General features: G+C 44.8%; 1 protein-coding gene across 1 annotated transcript in view; it reads left to right on the top strand.

Moving 5' to 3' along the window:
* Positions 1-17,761, top strand: part of LOC143277966 (kinesin-like protein KIF23) — a 50,538-nt gene that overhangs the window by 19,253 nt on the left and 13,524 nt on the right. The window contains exons 11-17 of the mRNA XM_076582949.1: positions 647-829; positions 2,351-2,470; positions 3,615-3,827; positions 8,430-8,532; positions 12,603-12,811; positions 15,084-15,194; positions 17,105-17,446. Of these exons, the coding sequence (XP_076439064.1) occupies positions 647-829; positions 2,351-2,470; positions 3,615-3,827; positions 8,430-8,532; positions 12,603-12,811; positions 15,084-15,194; positions 17,105-17,446 (1,281 nt within the window). The remainder of the gene's footprint in view (positions 1-646; positions 830-2,350; positions 2,471-3,614; positions 3,828-8,429; positions 8,533-12,602; positions 12,812-15,083; positions 15,195-17,104; positions 17,447-17,761) is intronic.

Genomic DNA, 17,761 nt, shown 5'->3' with positions numbered 1-17,761 from the left:
ATTTTTCCCTGCGTGCAGGGGTTTTTTGGGGTGTGTTTTTTTACCCATCGAAGTGGATTTTTCTACAGAATTTTGCCAGAAACAACGCTTTTGTTGCCGTGGGTTCTTTTACGTGCGCTAAGTACATGCTGCACATGGGACCTTGGTTTATCATCTAATTCGATTGACTAGCGTCCAGACCACCACTCAAGGTCTAGTGGAGGGGGAGAAAGTATCAGCGGCTGAGCCGTGATTTGAACCAGCGCGCTCGGATTCTCTCGCTTCCTAGGCGGACACGTTACCTCTAGGCGTTCACCTTCCCTGTCCTTTGTTCTGATGAGTTCATTTTTTAACTAGATAGCATGGTGACATGCTTTCCTGTTGCAACATTACCCAGACACCTTAGACCTGTCGATCATGAGGCCAGGGCAGTCACTTCTATCTTTGGTCTCACTTGATGGTGCTCAGCTAATTGCGTGTGTATCTTTACATTGAAGCAGCACTCAGTTGACCAATCAGTTTAATTGTTAAAGTTTACCACGGACACACAGACACACACACACAGAGACACACAGACAACCGAACGCCAGGTTAAAACATAGACTCACTTTGTTTACACAAGTGAGTCAAAAATCTGACTGATGTGTGTGTGTGTGTGTGTGGCCAGGAGGCGGACCAGGTGTGTGTCAGTCAGCTGTCGCTGGTGGACCTGGCCGGCAGCGAGCGGACCAACCGCACACGCAACGCCGGCGACCGGCTGAAGGAGGCGGGCAGCATCAACCAGTCCCTCATGACCCTGCGCACCTGTCTGGAGCTGCTCCGCGACAACCAGAAAAACGGAGCCAGCAAGGTGTGTGTGGAGGGGAGTTAGGGGGTGTGTGTGGGAGGTGGGGGGGGGGGGGGTGGGGGGGTGGGGAGGGGGGTTGTTGGAGTGTGAATATGAATGGATGGATGGATGGATGGGATTGATCTGTGAATGGCGTGTGAAGCTTTCCATGCTTTAGTTCTGTGTTCATGGTTCTGCCGATGCACAAACACGTAGATAGAGACAACAACAAGAGACAGACAAGTGGCTGCACAGCAGACAACACACACACACACACACACACACACACTGTGAAACACACACACTCACTCACACACACCGTGAAACACACACACACCGTGAAACACACACACACATACACACACACACACACACACTGTGAAACACACACACACACACACACACACACCGTGAAACACACACACATACACACACACACACATACACACACACACACTGTGAAACACACACACTCACTGTGAAACACACACACACACACACACACACACACTGTGAAACACACACACTCACCGTGAAACACACACACACACACACACACACTGTGAAACACACACACTCACCGTGAAACACACACTCACACACACACTGTGAAACACACACACACACACACACACACACTGTGAAACACACACACACACACACACACACACACACTGTGAAACACACACACACACACTGTGAAACACACACACACACACACACCGTGAAACACACACACACACACACCGTGAAACACACACACACACACACACACACACACACACACACTCATTTATTAAGAAACTGTCTTTGATCAGACCTTTAGCCCAAATCAGTGGAGGTTGAGTTGACGCTCAGTTCAGGATGTGTAAACTGTTTTGGTATGTGTGTGAGACAGTGCATGTAACTGCTCTTTCGTGTCACTGCACGGCGGCCTGAAAAAATGAGAACCACTGGGAGCCAGGTACAGGTGTTTGGAAGTAAACTCAGTTATCTGAAAGCTCTGCTCTTTAACTCACTTGGGACGACAAGTTTTCTCCCTTGCTTTTCCCCACAGACAGCCCATTTTAAGGGTTTGGAAAAAAAAATTACAAAAAATACAGAGTAAGAAACTTTCACAACTGGTTTATTACATGTTGAGCTATTACATATAAAAAAAAAATTTTAATCAAATTTCTCATCTTCCTTTGTTCATTTTTTACTATAAGTGAGATTTTATTTGCAGATTTTTTTTTTTTTTTTTTTTTTTTTTTTTTTTTTTACCTTTGTCATGCAGGCACCTTTCCTCTTTCGAGAGGTGCCTTGCAAAAACAGGAAGTTTAAAGTCAAGTCAAATCAAATTATGTTGCACACAGTCAAGCGGACAGCAGAGGGGACTTTAATTCAGTTTCAGGACTGAACAGATATAGTGTGTGAGTGGGAAGACCTGGGGATAATTTGTTTGACAGCCAGAAAAATGTATGCATGTTTGTCTCTGTGTGTGTGTGTGTGTGCGCATGCTTGTGTGTGTGCCTTTGTACACTGTGTGTGTGTGTGTGTTTGCAGCTAGTGCCATACAGAGACTCCCGGTTGACCCATCTGTTCAAGAACTACTTTGATGGCGACGGCAAAGTTCGTATGATCGTCTGTGTCAATCCCAGGGCTGAGGAGTACGACGAAACCATTGTGAGTCTGTGTGTGTGTGTGTGTGTGTCAGTCCGGCCGTCAGAGTGTGTGTGTGTCACGGTGTGTGTGTGTGTGTGCTTCTGCTTGACTGTCTGCTCACAGGATACGGTTTTAGAGAGTCTGCATGAGTTGCGTCATCAGCAACGCACTGTGTTTAGGCCCACTGTGATGATGAAAGGTGAAGCTGTGTTAGATGTGTAATGCATGGTATGTATTGTATTCACAGATTTCTCTGTATGAAATTTGAGCTGCTCTCCTCTGAGGAGAGCACAGTGCAGCACCATTTCTTCCTCTCTCTCTCTTTTTTTTTTTTTTTTTCCCCCTTCTACTTGCAGTTTATTTGTTTCACTATCAGAATGTATTTTTCTTTTCTTTCTGGGTAAAGAGTGGAGATTTTTACGATCTCCCATGTCAACATATGTGCAGACCTGCCTGTGCCTGAAACCCCTTTGTGTGTATACACAAGCAGAAGATCAGATACGCACGTTAAAGATCCTGTAATCCATGTCAGCGTTCTGTGGGTTTTGGAAACAAGAACATACCCAGCATGCACACTCCCGAAAGCGGAGTCTGGCTGCCTACATGGCGGATTAAAAACAGTCATACACGTAAAAGCCCACTCACGTATATGCGAGTGAACGTGGGAGTTGCAGCCCACGAACGCAGAAGAAGTAATGTAAAGCGCTTAGAGCTTGTTTTCCAAGCCGAGGACAGGCAGCTATATATATATATATATATATATAAGTATCCACATCATTCATCCATTCATTCATTATCTATATCTGTATGTGGTGAACGATGATCTTTGTAGTTGCATTTCTTGTGAAGAGAGAGACAGAGAGAGAGGGGATGAGAGAGAGTGTATGTGTGCGTGTGTGTGTGTGTGTGGGGGGGGGGGGTAGATGTGCAAGGCGGTTTGGCTGACTGAAATGGAGAGGCACGTAAATTTCAGTAATCTGTATATTTGTTTATAGCTATTTCCATTTGGTGCCATTTAATTTATCTTTTTATTTTCTATTCATTTTATTTGTTTGTTTGTTGTTTTCTTCTTATGTTGGACATGTGCTGCTGCCAAAAAGAAAATCTCTGTACCAAAGTATAGACAATAAAGTTTGTGTATTGTATTGTGTATTGGTGTGTGCAGCACGTGATGAAGTTTGCGGAGCTGTCCCAAGAGGTGCTGGTGACCAAGTCCCAGCAGGTGCAGTTCAACGTGGGGCTGACCCCGGGCCGTCGCCGCCTTCACCAGGAGCATATGGAGGTGGACGTAGGGGACGTCATCCACGCCCCCCCGCCGCCCCCCTCCACGCCCCGCCCCCTCTCCTACACTCTGGGGCCCCCCTTCCCACTTCTGGAGGTCAGTGGTGGTGGTGGTTGTTGGTGTCGTCGTCGTTGTTGTTGTTGAGGTTGTTCTTGATTGTGTTGTGGTCGTTGTTTCTGTTGTTGGTGTTGTGGTTGTTGTTAGTGTTGTGGTGGTGGTTGTTTTGGTTGATGTTGTTAGTATTGTGGTTGTTGTTGTATTTGTATTTGTATTTCTTTTCATCACAACAGATTTCTCTGTGTGAAATTCGGGCTGCTCTCCCCAGGTAGAGCGTGTCGCTACACTACAGCGCCACCCATTTTTTTTGTATTTTTTTCCTGCATGCAGTTTTATTTGTTTTTCCTATGGATGTGGATTTTTCTACAGAATTTTGCCAGGAACAACCCTTTTGTTGCCGTGGGTTCTTTTACGTGCGCTAAGTGCATGCTGCACAGGGGACCTCGGTTTATTGTCTCATCCGAATGACTAGTGTCCAGACCACCACTCAAGGTCTAGTGGAGGGGGAGAAAATATCAGCGGCTGAGCCATGATTCGAACCAGCGCGCTCAGATTCTCTCGCTTCCTAGGCGGACGCGTTACCTCTGGGCCATCATCAGGTGTTGGTTGCTTTGGTTGGTTTTGTTGCTACTGTTGAGTGTTGTTACTGTTACTGAAGTTGTTACTGTTGTGGTTGTTCTAACTATAGTGGTTGTTATGGTAAAAGAATCAACAGCAACGAAAAGATTGTCCCAGGAAAATTCTGTGGAAAAATCTGCTTTGATAAGAAAACAAATACGTTTGCAGGCAGGAGAGAGAAAAAAAAGGGGGTGGGGGAAGGCACTCTCACTGTAGAGACGCACTCTCCTTGGGGGAGAGCAGCCTGGATTTCACACAGAGAAATCTATTGTGACGGAAAGAGTAACAAAAAACAATGTATGTGATATGTGTTTACAATATCTATAATGTTTTGTGTGCTGACAACATATGTGTCGTGTGTTAACAGTGTGTGTAATGTTTTGTCTGCTGACAGTGTGTGTGTTAACAGTGTGTGTAATGTTTTGTCTGCTGACAGTGTGTGTGTTAACAATGTGTGTAATGTTTTGTCTGCTGACAGTGTGTGTGTTAACAATGTGTATGATGTTTTGTCTGCTGACAGTGTGTGTGTGTTAACAATGTGTGTAATGTTTTGTCTGCTGACAGTGTGTGTGTTAACAGTGTGTGTAATGTTTTGTCTGCTGACAGTGTGTGTGTTAACAGTGTGTGTAATGTTTTGTCTGCTGACAGTGTGTGCGTTAACAATGTGTATGATGTTTTGTCTGCTGAAAATGTGTGTTAACAATGTGTATGATGTTTTGTCTGCTGACAGTGTGTGTATTAACAATGTGTATGATGTTTTGTCTTCTGACAGTGTATGTGGTGTTTGTTAACAATGTGTGTAGTGTTTTGTATGCTGACAATGTGTGTGTTGCTGTGGCGCTAACGATGTATTAGAATGTTTTGTCTGCTGACGATGTGTGTGTTAACAATGTGTATGATGTTTTGTCTGCTGACAGTGTGTGTGTTAACAATGTGTATGATGTTTTGTCTGCTGACAGTGTGTGTGTTAACAATGTGTGTGATGTTTTGTCTGCTGACAGTGTGTGTGTTAACAATGTGTATGATGTTTTGTCTGCTGACAGTGTGTGTGTTAACAATGTGTGTAATGTTTTGTCTGCTGACAGTGTGTGTGTTAACAATGTGTGTGATGTTTTGTCTGCTGACAGTGTGTGTGTGTTAACAATGTGTGTAATGTTTTGTCTGCTGACAGTGTGTGTGTGTTAACAATGTGTGTAATGTTTTGTCTGCTGACAGTGTGTGTGTTAACAATGTGTATGATGTTTTGTCTGCTGACAGTGTGTGTTAACAATGTGTATGATGTTTTGTCTTCTGACAGTGTATGTGGTGTTTGTTAATAATGTGTGTAGTGTTTTGTATGCTGACAATGTGCGTGTTGTTGTGTGCCAACGATGTATGAGAATGTTTTGTCTGCTGACAGTGTGTGTGTGTGTTAACAATGTGTATGATGTTTTGTCTGCTGACGATGTGTGTGTTAACAATGTGTATGATGTTTTGTCTGCTGACAGTGTGTGTGTTAACAATGTGTATGATGTTTTGTCTGCTGACAGTGTGTGTGTTAACAATGTGTATGATGTTTTGTCTGCTGACGATGTGTGTGTTAACAATGTGTATGATGTTTTGTCTGCTGACGATGTGTGTGTTAACAATGTGTATGATGTTTTGTCTGCTGACGATGTGTGTGTTAACAATGTGTGTGATGTTTTGTCTGCTGACAGTGTGTGTGTGTGTTAACAATGTGTGTAATGTTTTGTCTGCTGACAGTGTGTGTGTGTGTTAACAATGTGTGTAATGTTTTGTCTGCTGACAGTGTGTGTGTTAACAATGTGTATGATGTTTTGTCTGCTGACAGTGTGTGTTAACAATGTGTGTAATGTTTTGTCTGCTGACAGTGTGTGTTAACAATGTGTGTAATGTTTTGTATGCTGACAATGTGTGTGTTGCTGTGGCACTAACGATGTATTAGAATGTTTTGTCTGCTGACGATGTGTGTGTTAACAATGTGTATGATGTTTTGTCTGCTGACAGTGTGTGTGTTAACAATGTGTATGATGTTTTGTCTGCTGACAGTGTGTGTGTTAACAATGTGTATGATGTTTTGTCTGCTGACAATGTGTGTGTTAACAATGTGTGTAATGTTTTGTCTGCTGACAGTGTGTGTGTTAACAATGTGTGTAATGTTTTGTCTGCTGACAGTGTGTGTGTTAACAATGTGTGTAATGTTTTGTCTGCTGACAGTGTGTGCGTTAACAATGTGTATGATGTTTTGTCTGCTGAAAATGTGTGTTAACAATGTGTATGATGTTTTGTCTGCTGACAGTGTGTGTGTTAACAATGTGTATGATGTTTTGTCTGCTGACAGTGTGTGTGTTAACAATGTGTGTGATGTTTTGTATGCTGACAATGTGCGTGTTGTTGTGTGCCAACGATGTATGAGAATGTTTTGTCTGCTGACGATGTGTGTGTTAACAATGTGTATGATGTTTTGTCTGCTGACAGTGTGTGTGTTAACAATGTGTATGATGTTTTGTCTGCTGACGATGTGTGTGTTAACAGTGTGTGTGATGTTTTGTCTGCTGACAGTGTGTGTGTTAACAATGTGTATGATGTTTTGTCTGCTGACGATGTGTGTGTTAACAATGTGTGTAATGTTTTGTCTGCTGACAGTGTGTGTTAACAATGTGTGTGATGTTTTGTCTGCTGACAGTGTGTGTGTGTTAACAATGTGTGTAATGTTTTGTCTGCTGACAGTGTGTGTGTTAACAGTGTGTGTAATGTTTTGTCTGCTGACAGTGTGTGTGTTAACAATGTGTGTAATGTTTTGTCTGCTGACAGTGTGTGTGTTAACAATGTGTATAATGTTTTGTCTGCTGACAGTGTGTGTTAACAATGTGTATGATGTTTTGTCTGCTGACAGTGTATGTGGTGTTTGTTAATAATGTGTGTAGTGTTTTGTATGCTGACAATGTGCGTGTTGTTGTGTGCCAACGATGTATGAGAATGTTTTGTCTGCTGACAGTGTGTGTGTTAACAATGTGTATGATGTTTTGTCTGCTGACGATGTGTGTGTTAACAATGTGTGTAATGTTTTGTCTGCTGACGATGTGTGTGTTAACAATGTGTGTGATGTTTTGTCTGCTGACAATGTGTGTGTTAACAATGTGTGTGATGTTTTGTCTGCTGACAGTGTGTGTGTTAACAATGTGTGTAATGTTTTGTCTGCTGACAGTGTGTGTGTTAACAATGTGTATGATGTTTTGTCTGCTGACAGTGTGTGTTAACAATGTGTGTAATGTTTTGTATGCTGACAATGTGTGTGTTGCTGTGGCACTAACGATGTATTAGAATGTTTTGTCTGCTGACGATGTGTGTGTTAACAATGTGTATGATGTTTTGTCTGCTGAAAGTGTGTGTGTTAACAATGTGTATGATGTTTTGTCTGCTGACAATGTGTGTGTTAACAATGTGTATGATGTTTTGTCTGCTGACAGTGTGTGTGTGTTAACAGTGTGTGTAATGTTTTGTCTGCTGACAGTGTGTGTGTTAACAGTGTGTGTGATGTTTTGTCTGCTGACAGTGTGTGTTAACAATGTGTATAATGTTTTGTCTGCTGACAGTGTGTGTGTTAACAATGTGTGTAATGTTTTGTCTGCTGACAGTGTGTGTATTAACAATGTGTATGATGTTTTGTCTTCTGACAGTGTATGTGGTGTTTGTTAATAATGTGTGTAGTGTTTTTTGTATGCTGACAATGTGTGTGTTGTTGTGTGCCAACGATGTATGAGAATGTTTTGTCTGCTGACAGTGTGTGTGTTAACAATGTGTATGATGTTTTGTCTGCTGACAGTGTGTGTGTTAACAATGTGTATGATGTTTTGTCTGCTGACAGTGTGTGTGTTAACAATGTGTGTGATGTTTTGTATGCTGACAATGTGTGTGTTGTTGTGTGCCAACGATGTATGAGAATGTTTTGTCTGCTGACGATGTGTGTGTTAACAATGTGTTTAGTGCGCTGACAGTTTGTGTGTCGCTGTGTGCTAACAGTTGCTGCAGCCCACGGACGACAAGACGCTGTGCAACATCTCCACGTGTCTGGAGGAGCGCATGAAGCGACGACAGGCGATGCTAGTCGACTTCCAGCACAAAGGTGGGCCGGGTTTCTTGTCGGGGGGGGGGGGGGGGTCCCGCCCCATCATCTGCACCTTTTCAGTGGCATTACTCCCACGCTGCTCATTCCAAGTCCAACCCCACCCCCCGAGTGGAGTGATGGCCTAGAGGTAACGCGTCCGCCTAGGAAGCGAGAGAGAATCTGAGCGCGCTGGTTCGAATCACGGCTCAGCCGCCGATATTTTCTCCCCTCCACTAGACCTTGAGTGGTGGTCTGGACGCTAGTCATTCAGATCAGACGATAAACCGAGGTCCCGTGTGCAGCATGCACTTAGCGCATGTAAAAGAACCCACGGCAACAAAAGGGTTGTTCCTGGCAAAATTCTGTAGAAAAATCTACTTCAATAGAAAAAACAAATAAAACTGCACGCAGGAAAAAATACCAAAAAAAAAAAGGGTGGCGCTGTAGTGTAGCGACGCGCTCTCCCTGGGGAGAGCAGCCTGAATTTTACACAGAGAAATCTGTTGTGATAAAAAGAAATACAAATACAAATAATGCACAGCCACACCCTGGGGGTGGTCAGACTGAGAGATGCCTTTGGGGGTGCTCATCGTTTGTTTCCTGTGTCATTCAGTCAGGATTCAGTCACACACACACTCACACGCACTCACACACTTACACAGACATGTAATTTTTTTATGTGTGTGACTGTTTGTTTATTAACCCCCACCACCCACCACCACCCCCACCATGTAGTCTGTCATACTGTTTTTTCAGGGGTGTAGATGCTGGGGTAGTACAGTAAAGCAAAAAAAAAAAAAATGAAACAGTAGCGTTACCTGACAACAAGCTGACAACGGTCATACATGTAAAACGCTACACGTCTGTTTGAGTGTGTACTCTTGCATGCCTGAGTGAATGACACAGGAAGCGATTGATGAGCGCACAATGGCAGCTGTCAGTCGGCTCTACCCAGGTAGGCAACCTGTTTTTGCAAATGACCTCCAAGTTTGTAAAGAGCTCAGAGCTTGGTCTCCAACCGAGGATAGGCCCTATATAAGTATCCTTCTCCTCAACCGAGGATAGGCCCTATATAAGTGTCCTTCTCCTCAACCGAGGATAGGCCCTATATAAGTATCCTTCTCCTCAACCGAGGATAGGCCCTATATAAGTATCCTTCTCCTCAACCGAGGATAGGCGCTATATAAGTGTCCTTCTCCTCAACCCAGGATAGGCCCTATATAAGTGTCCTTCTCCTCAACCCAGGATAGGCCCTATATAAGTAGCCTTCTCAACCGAGGATAGGCCCTATATAAGTATCCTCCTCAACCCAGGATAGGCCCTATATAAGTATCCTTCTCCTCAACCCAGGATAGGCCCTATATAAGTATCCTTCTCCTCAACCCAGGATAGGCCCTATATAAGTGTCCTTCTCCTCAACCCAGGATAGGCCCTATATAAGTAGCCTTCTCAACCGAGGATAGGCGCTATATAAGTATCCTTCTCCTCAACCGAGGATAGGCCCTATATAAGTATCCTTCTCCTCAAACCAGGATAGGCGCTATATAAGTATCCTCCTCAACCCAGGATAGGCCCTATATAAGTATCCTTCTCCTCAACCAAGGATAGGCCCTATATAAGTATCCTTCTCCTCAACTTAGGATAGGCCCTATGTAAGTATCCTTCTCCTCAACCGAGGATAGGCCCTATATAAGTATCCTTCTCCTCAACCCAGGATAGGCCCTATATAAGTATCCTTCTCCTCAACCGAGGATAGGCGCTATATAAGTATCCTTCTCCTCAACCGAGGATAGGCGCTATATAAGTATCCTTCTCCTCAACCGAGGATAGGCCCTATATAAGTATCCTTCTCCTCAACCGAGGATAGGCCCTATATAAGTGTCCTTCTCCTCAACCGAGGATAGGCCCTATATAAGTGTCCTTCTCCTCAACCGAGGATAGGCCCTATATAAGTATCCTTCTCCTCAATGGAGGATGGGCCCTATATAAGTATCCTTCTCCTCAATGGAGGATGGGCCCTATATAAGTATCCTTCTCCTCAATGGAGGATGGGCCCTATATAAGTATCCTTCTCCTCAACCGAGGATAGGCCCTATATAAGTATCCTTCTCCTCAACCGAGGATAGGCCCTATATAAGTATCCTTCTCCTCAAACCAGGATAGGCGCTATATAAGTGTCCTTCTCCTCAACCGAGGATAGGCCCTATATCAGTGTCCTCCTCAACCGAGGATAGGCGCTATATAAGTATCCTCCTCAACCGAGGATAGGCGCTATATAAGTGTCCTTCTCCTCAACCGAGGATAGGCCCTATATCAGTGTCCTCCTCAACCGAGGATAGGCGCTATATAAGTATCCTCCTCAACCGAGGATAGGCGCTATATAAGTGTCCTTCTCCTCAACCGAGGATAGGCCCTATATCAGTGTCCTTCTCCTCAACCGAGGATAGGCGCTATATAAGTATCCTCCTCAACCGAGGATAGGCCCTATATAAGTGTCCTTCTCCTCAACCGAGGATAGGCCCTATATAAGTATCCTCCTCAACCGAGGATAGGCCCTATATAAGTGTCCTTCTCTTCAACCGAGGATATGCCCTATATAAGTATCCTCCTCAACCGAGGATAGGCGCTATATAAGTATCCTTCTCCCCCACCAAGGATATGCCCTATATAAGTATCCTTCTCCTCAACCGAGGATAGGCCCTATATAAGTGTCCTTCTCCTCAACCGAGGATAGGCCCTATATAAGTATCCTTCTCCTCAACCGAGGATAGGCCCTATATAAGTGTCCTTCTCCTCAACCGAGGATAGGCCCTATATAAGTGTCCTTCTCCTCAACCCAGGATAGGCCCTATATAAGTATCCTCCTCAACCGAGGATAGGCCCTATATAAGTATCCTCCTCAACCGAGGATAGGCCCTATATAAGTGTCCTCCTCAACCGAGGATAGGCCCTATATAAGTATCCTCCTCAACCCAGGATAGGCCCTATATAAGTATCCTCCTCAACCGAGGATAGGCCCTATATAAGTGTCCTCCTCAACCGAGGATAGGCCCTATATCAGTGTCCTCCTCAACGGAGGATAGGCCCTATATAAGTATCCTCCTCAACCGAGGATAGGCCCTATATAAGTATCCTTCTCCTCAACCGAGGATAGGCCCTATATAAGTATCCTTCTCCTCAACCGAGGATAGGCCCTATATAAGTATCCTTCTCCTCAACCGAGGATAGGCCCTATATAAGTATCCTCCTCAACCCAGGATAGGCCCTATATAAGTATCCTCCTCAACCGAGGATAGGCCCTATATAAGTATCCTCCTCAACCGAGGATAGGCCCTATATAAGTATCCTCCTCAACCCAGGATAGGCCCTATATAAGTATCCTCCTCAACCGAGGATAGGCCCTATATAAGTATCCTCAACCGAGGATAGGCCCTATATAAGTATCCTCCTCAACCGAGGATAGGCCCTATATAAGTGTCCTCCTCAACCCAGGATATGCCCTATATAAGTGTCTTTCTCCTCAACGGAGGATAGGCCCTATATAAGTATCCTCCTCAACCCAGGATAGGCCCTATATAAGTATCCTTCTCCTCAACCCAGGATAGGCCCTATATAAGTGTCTTTCTCCTCAACCCAGGATAGGCCCTATATAAGTGTCCTTCTCCTCTTCTTCAGTCATGGGCTGCAACTCCCATGTTCACTCGTGCGTACTCAAGTGGGCTTTTACATGTGTGACCGTTCTTACCCTGCCATATAGGCAGCCATTCTCTGTTTTCGGAGGTGTACATGCTGGGTATGTTCTTGTTTCCATAACCCACTGAACGCTGACATGGATTACAGGATCTTTAACGAGTGTATTTGATCATCTGCTTGCATATGCACACGCAGGGGATGTAGTCTCTGCACATAAGTTGACCTGGGAGATCGGAAAAATCTCCAACCTTTACCCAGCAGGCACCATTACATCAAGATTCGAACCCGGGACCCTCGGATTGAAAGTCCAACGCTTTAACCACTCGGCTTTTGCTCCCATCTGTCAGCATCCATATGAAATCAAATCAAGCGGTGTGTGTGTGTGTCGGGGACAGCGGCCCAGTTCCGGGCCCAGCTGGTGGACGTGGAGAACAACTTCAATTCCATGAGAGGGCGCGTGGTGGAGCTGGAGGCGGCGCTGTCGCAGGAGAAGTCGGCCCGGCAGAGGGTGGAGTCCCGCCTGCGCTCGGTGGAGAAGAAAGGGGACGAGGCCTCGCGCAGGATGAAGGAGCTGGAGAAGGAGAACCAGACCCTCACCCTCAAGGTCAGCACAGGTTTTCAGTGGGGGTGGGTGGGGGTGTGTGTGGGGGGTGGGTGTGTGCGTGTGGGGGTGGGTGGGGGGGGGGTGCGTGTGGGGGTGGGTGGGGGTGGGTGGGTGCATGTGTGTGGGGGTGGGTGGGTGTTTGTGGGGGTGGGGGTGGGTGGGTGCGTGTGGGGGTGGGTGGGTGCGCATAGATGCTAGCTGTTACTACTTCTTCTTCTTCTTCTGCGTTCTCGTATGCACACGAGTGGGCTTTTACGTGTATGACCGTTTTTACCCCGCCATGTAGGCAGCCATACTCCGTTTTCGGGGGGTGCGCATGCTGGGTATGTTCTTGTTTCCATAACCCACCGAACGCTGACTTGAATTACAGGATCTTTAACGTGCGTATTTGATCTTCTGCTTGCATATACACACGAAGGGGGTTCAGGCACTAGCAGGTCTGCACATATGTTGACCTGGGAGATGGTAAAAATCTCCACCCTTTACCCACCAGGCGCCGTCACCGTGATTGCTGGCTGTTACAATTTTGCCATATTTTCTTACACTCGATCGCAGTTTGTTCCGACATCTAAATTTTTCCAACAAATTCATTTTCGACTACGTTGCATGGTCACGTGCTTTCCTGTCGTAGCATTACCCAGATGCTTCAGACCTGTCATTTACCAGACCTGTCATTTACCAGACCTGTCATTTACAAGACCTGTCATTTACAAGGCCTGTCATTTACAAGACCTGTCATTTACCAGACCTGTCATTTACAAGACCTGTCATTTACCAGACCTGTCATTTACAAGGCCTGTCATTTACAAGACCTGTCATTTACAAGGCCTGTCATTTACAAGGCCTGTCATTTACCAGACCTGTCATTTACAAGGCCTGTCATTTACCAGACCTGTCATTTACAAGGCCTGTCATTTACCAGACCTGTCATTTACAAGGCCTGTCATTTACCAGACCTGTCATTTACAAGGCCTGTCATTTACCAGACCTGTCATTTACAAGGCCTGTCATTTACCAGACCTGTCATTTACAAGGCCTGTCATTTACCAGACCTGTCATTTACAAGGCCTGTCATTTACCAGACCTGTCATTTACAAGGCCTGTCATTTACAAGGCCTGTCATTTACCAGACCTGTCATTTACAAGGCCTGTCATTTACAAAGCCTGTCATTTACAAGACCTGTCATTTACAAGGCCTGTCATTTACAAGGCCTGTCATTTACAAGGCCTGTCATTTACAAGACCTGTCATTTACAAGACCTGTCATTTACAAGACCTGTCATTTACAAGGCCTGTCATTTACAAAGCCTGTCATTTACAAGACCTGTCATTTACAAAAGGCCTGTCATTTACAAGACCTGTCATTTACAAAAGGCCTGTCATTTACAAGACCTGTCATTTACAAGGCCTGTCATTTACAAGGCCTGTCATTTACAAGACCTGTCATTTACAAAGCCTGTCATTTACAAAAGGCCTGTCATTTACAAAGCCTGTCATTTACAAGACCTGTCATTTACAAAGCCTGTCATTTACAAGACCTGTCATTTACAAGTCCTGTCATTTACAAGACCTGTCACTTAAAAGACATGTCATTTACAAGTCCTATCATTTACAAGACCACCTGTCATTTACAAGACCACCTGTCATTTACAAGGCCTGTCATTTACAAGACCACCTGTCATTTACAAGGCCTGTCATTTACAAGACCACCTGTCATTTACAAGACCTGTCATTTACAAGACCACCTGTCATTTACAAGGCCAGAGCAGCCACTGCTAACCTTGGTCTCATGTGATGGTACTCAGCATTGAGCGGATCAGTCAGCTTAATCGTAGCAGGTATACAGCACAATTTTGTGCTGTATAAAAACTTCTTGTTTTTTCTCTCTTTTTTTTTTATTGGGCTGATTGACAATATGGACAAGTGAATTTTGCCAAATCTGGCACCAGGTTTATTTTGTTATAGGGAAAACAATTTTGGCACTTGTGGACCTTTGTATTTTTGTATTTTAGATATATATATATTTTATATATAAATATACCAAGAGTTGCTGTCATAGTGTCAGTGTAAGTTAGGAGAAGACAAAAGCTGCAGCCTGGATTGTTTGATAAAGAGGAGTGAGTAGCGATGCTATTTAGTAATGACTGTCCTGATGGAATGAAGCAGTAGAGAGCACATACGCTTGCGCTGGCATGATTTTCTCAACGTCTCACCTTGGTTTTCAAGAACTTCTCGATGTGCTTCATGGAGGCTTTGTTTGGGACCATTTCAGCTTCAAGACAAAGCCTGGAAGATTCAGGTGGAGAAGTCGGAAAAGGATCGCCTCAAGTCGGACTTCCAGTCGCGTCTCAACATGAACAACAAACAGTGGGAGAAAAACATGGTGGGCTCTTTGTCTGTCTCTCTGCCCCTCCGTCTGTCCATCAGTGGTGTCAGGGTGTTTCACAGTGTCAGAGATTTCTGAGTGTTAAACAAAAAAGCGAAAAACAAAACAAAACGCTGTTCTTGACGGGGACTGTGTTGGTTTATCAGAATTATTTGTTTGGGTTTTGCAAATAATAATAATTTGATTTATTAAGTGCCTTTCCATAGAAATCATTGTCGGTTATGCTGTACGATATCAAAACCAATGTTGAAACATGCATTTAAACAATGAAATTTTTAAAATGTACATTGAGAGGAAAGGCCTGGAACGAAATGTAAAGCACTTTGATCAGTATTTCTGGAGAAACGCGCCAATATAATTATGATTATTATTACTCTTTTTTTTTTTTTTTTTTCTCCTAGCCATTTTATTCAACAATGGCAAAAAAAAAAAAAAAAAAAAAAACAAGCCAGTTTGGGTGTGTGCGTGGTCATGAGAATTGTCAAGAGTGATCGGGTAAATGAGTGCACTTTCTTTTGGGTGTGTGCGTGGTCATGAGAATTGTCAAGAGTGATCGGGGAAATGAGTGCACTTTCTTTTGGGTGTGTGCGTGGTCATGAGAATTGTCAAGAGTGATCGGGGAAATGAGTGCACTTTCTTTTGGGTGTGTGCCTGGTCATGAGAATTGTCCAGAGTGATCGGGGAAATGAGTGCACTTTCTTTTGGAGCGGGGCATTCCTTCCTTCCCCTGCTGCTCACTCACGGGCCACTCTCACTCCCTTCTGTCGGTGTGTTTTCCTATAGATGGACACTTTTCCTGCAGTTTTTAATCTTTCTTCTGCCTTCACTCGTATACGCACGAGTGGGCTTTTACGTGTATGACCGGTTTTACCCCGCCATGGAGGCAGCCATACTCCGTTTTCGGGGGTGTGCATGCTGGGTATGTTCTTGTTTCCATAACCCACCGAACGCTGACATGGATTACAGGATCTTTAACGTGCGTATTTGATCTTCTGCTTGCATATACACACAAAGGGGGTTCAGGCTCTAGCAGGTCTGCACATATGTTGACCTGGGAGATCGTAAAAATCTCCACCCTTTACCCACCAGGCGCCGTCACCGTGATTCGAACCCGGGACCCTCAGGTTGACAGTCCAACGCTTTAACCACTCGGCTATTGCGCCCGTCTTTTAATCTTTCAAAATGTGCGTGCGTATGTCTGGGTTTGTCAGCGCTCTAGTGTGAGTTGAGTAATGTGTGCACATTCTCACATCTACATTACCCCTCCTTCCTCTGTTTACGCTTTTCCCCAGTGGAAAACAGCTTTCAAACAATAAGATCATATAAAACATTCCTTAAATTGACTTCATCATTGTAACAAACTTGTGATGCCAAGCTCCTTTTCAAAAATAAGTTGAAAAGGTGGAGCTCATTCTGTTTTTTTAAAGATGCTGATACACAATTTACCAGTTAGTATAAGATAATTGATATACTTATAATGCACACTTGAAATATTGTGATTGTCGATGCCAAATAATATATTTATGTTTGACAATTTTATGTTCCAGTTGAAAATATTTTCTTCTCGACCAATTTCCAAAAATGACACACAGTCAGACACTCACAAAAGAAGCGTTCAATAAAGTCAGCAGCTTCGTTACAGTATCAGCATTAATTGTTAGTTTGTTGAACTTTCATTTCATTTAGCAAGATGATAGTGGGGTATGATTATTATTACTGTTCGTTCGTTCATTCCTTGCCATTAAACCGCCGCCCCCTGCCTCTGTGTGTTGTGTATGTGTGTGGTGTGTGTGTGTTGTGTATGTGTGTGTGTGTGTTTGTGTGTGTCTTTTGTGTATGTGTGTGTGTGTGTTGTGTATGTGTGTGTGTTGTGTGTGTGTGATGGGTGGGTTCGAACCCCCCGACAGGAGCGGCTGAGGGCCCAGTGCTCGGCAGACGCCGAGGCCCAGCTGGAGGAGAAGGACCGCAAGCTGGACATGCTGCGCGACATCGTCAACGAGGACACCTCCACCGCCGCCGCCGCCACCCCCCGACGGGGCCCCCGCCCGGCCCCCAAGCCCCGCACCTACACCACCCCCGGGGGCCCCATCACCCCGGCCCGCTCCGAGACGGACATGAGCAGCGTGGGGATGAGGACGAGGGGGGGTGGAGCGGCGCGCATGGCCACCACGCCCGGGGTGCCCGTGTCCCGCATCCCCAACGCCCGCTCCATGCAGGGGCTGAACACTGTGGGCTCTTCCTCCGCCAAGGTGAGAGTGGGTGGGGGGGGGGGGGGGGGGATGCTAGGCGAGGGGGAGAAGGGGATGTTGGTGGGAGAGAAGAGGGTGAGGTGGCGGTGGTGGGGAGAAGAAGAGAGGGATCAGTAGAATTTGTGAAAGGGCATGGGCTGAAATGCAGGATGTTTATCATTGTGTTTTTTTGGCGGGGGGGGTACATATTGTCCCCTTCCTCTCTAAGTTTGGTGACATGTTTGTAAAACAGTCATTTTGAACAATACCCAGTCTAACAATTGATTAGATGAAATTTAAAAAAAAAAAAAAAAAAAAAAATGATAATAGAATCTC

This window comes from Babylonia areolata, chromosome 35 (assembly GCF_041734735.1).
Source record: "Babylonia areolata isolate BAREFJ2019XMU chromosome 35, ASM4173473v1, whole genome shotgun sequence".
Lineage (NCBI taxonomy): Eukaryota > Metazoa > Mollusca > Gastropoda > Neogastropoda > Buccinidae > Babylonia > Babylonia areolata.
Note: the sequence above shows the minus strand (reverse complement) of the source record. Positions and strands in the feature narration are given on the sequence as shown.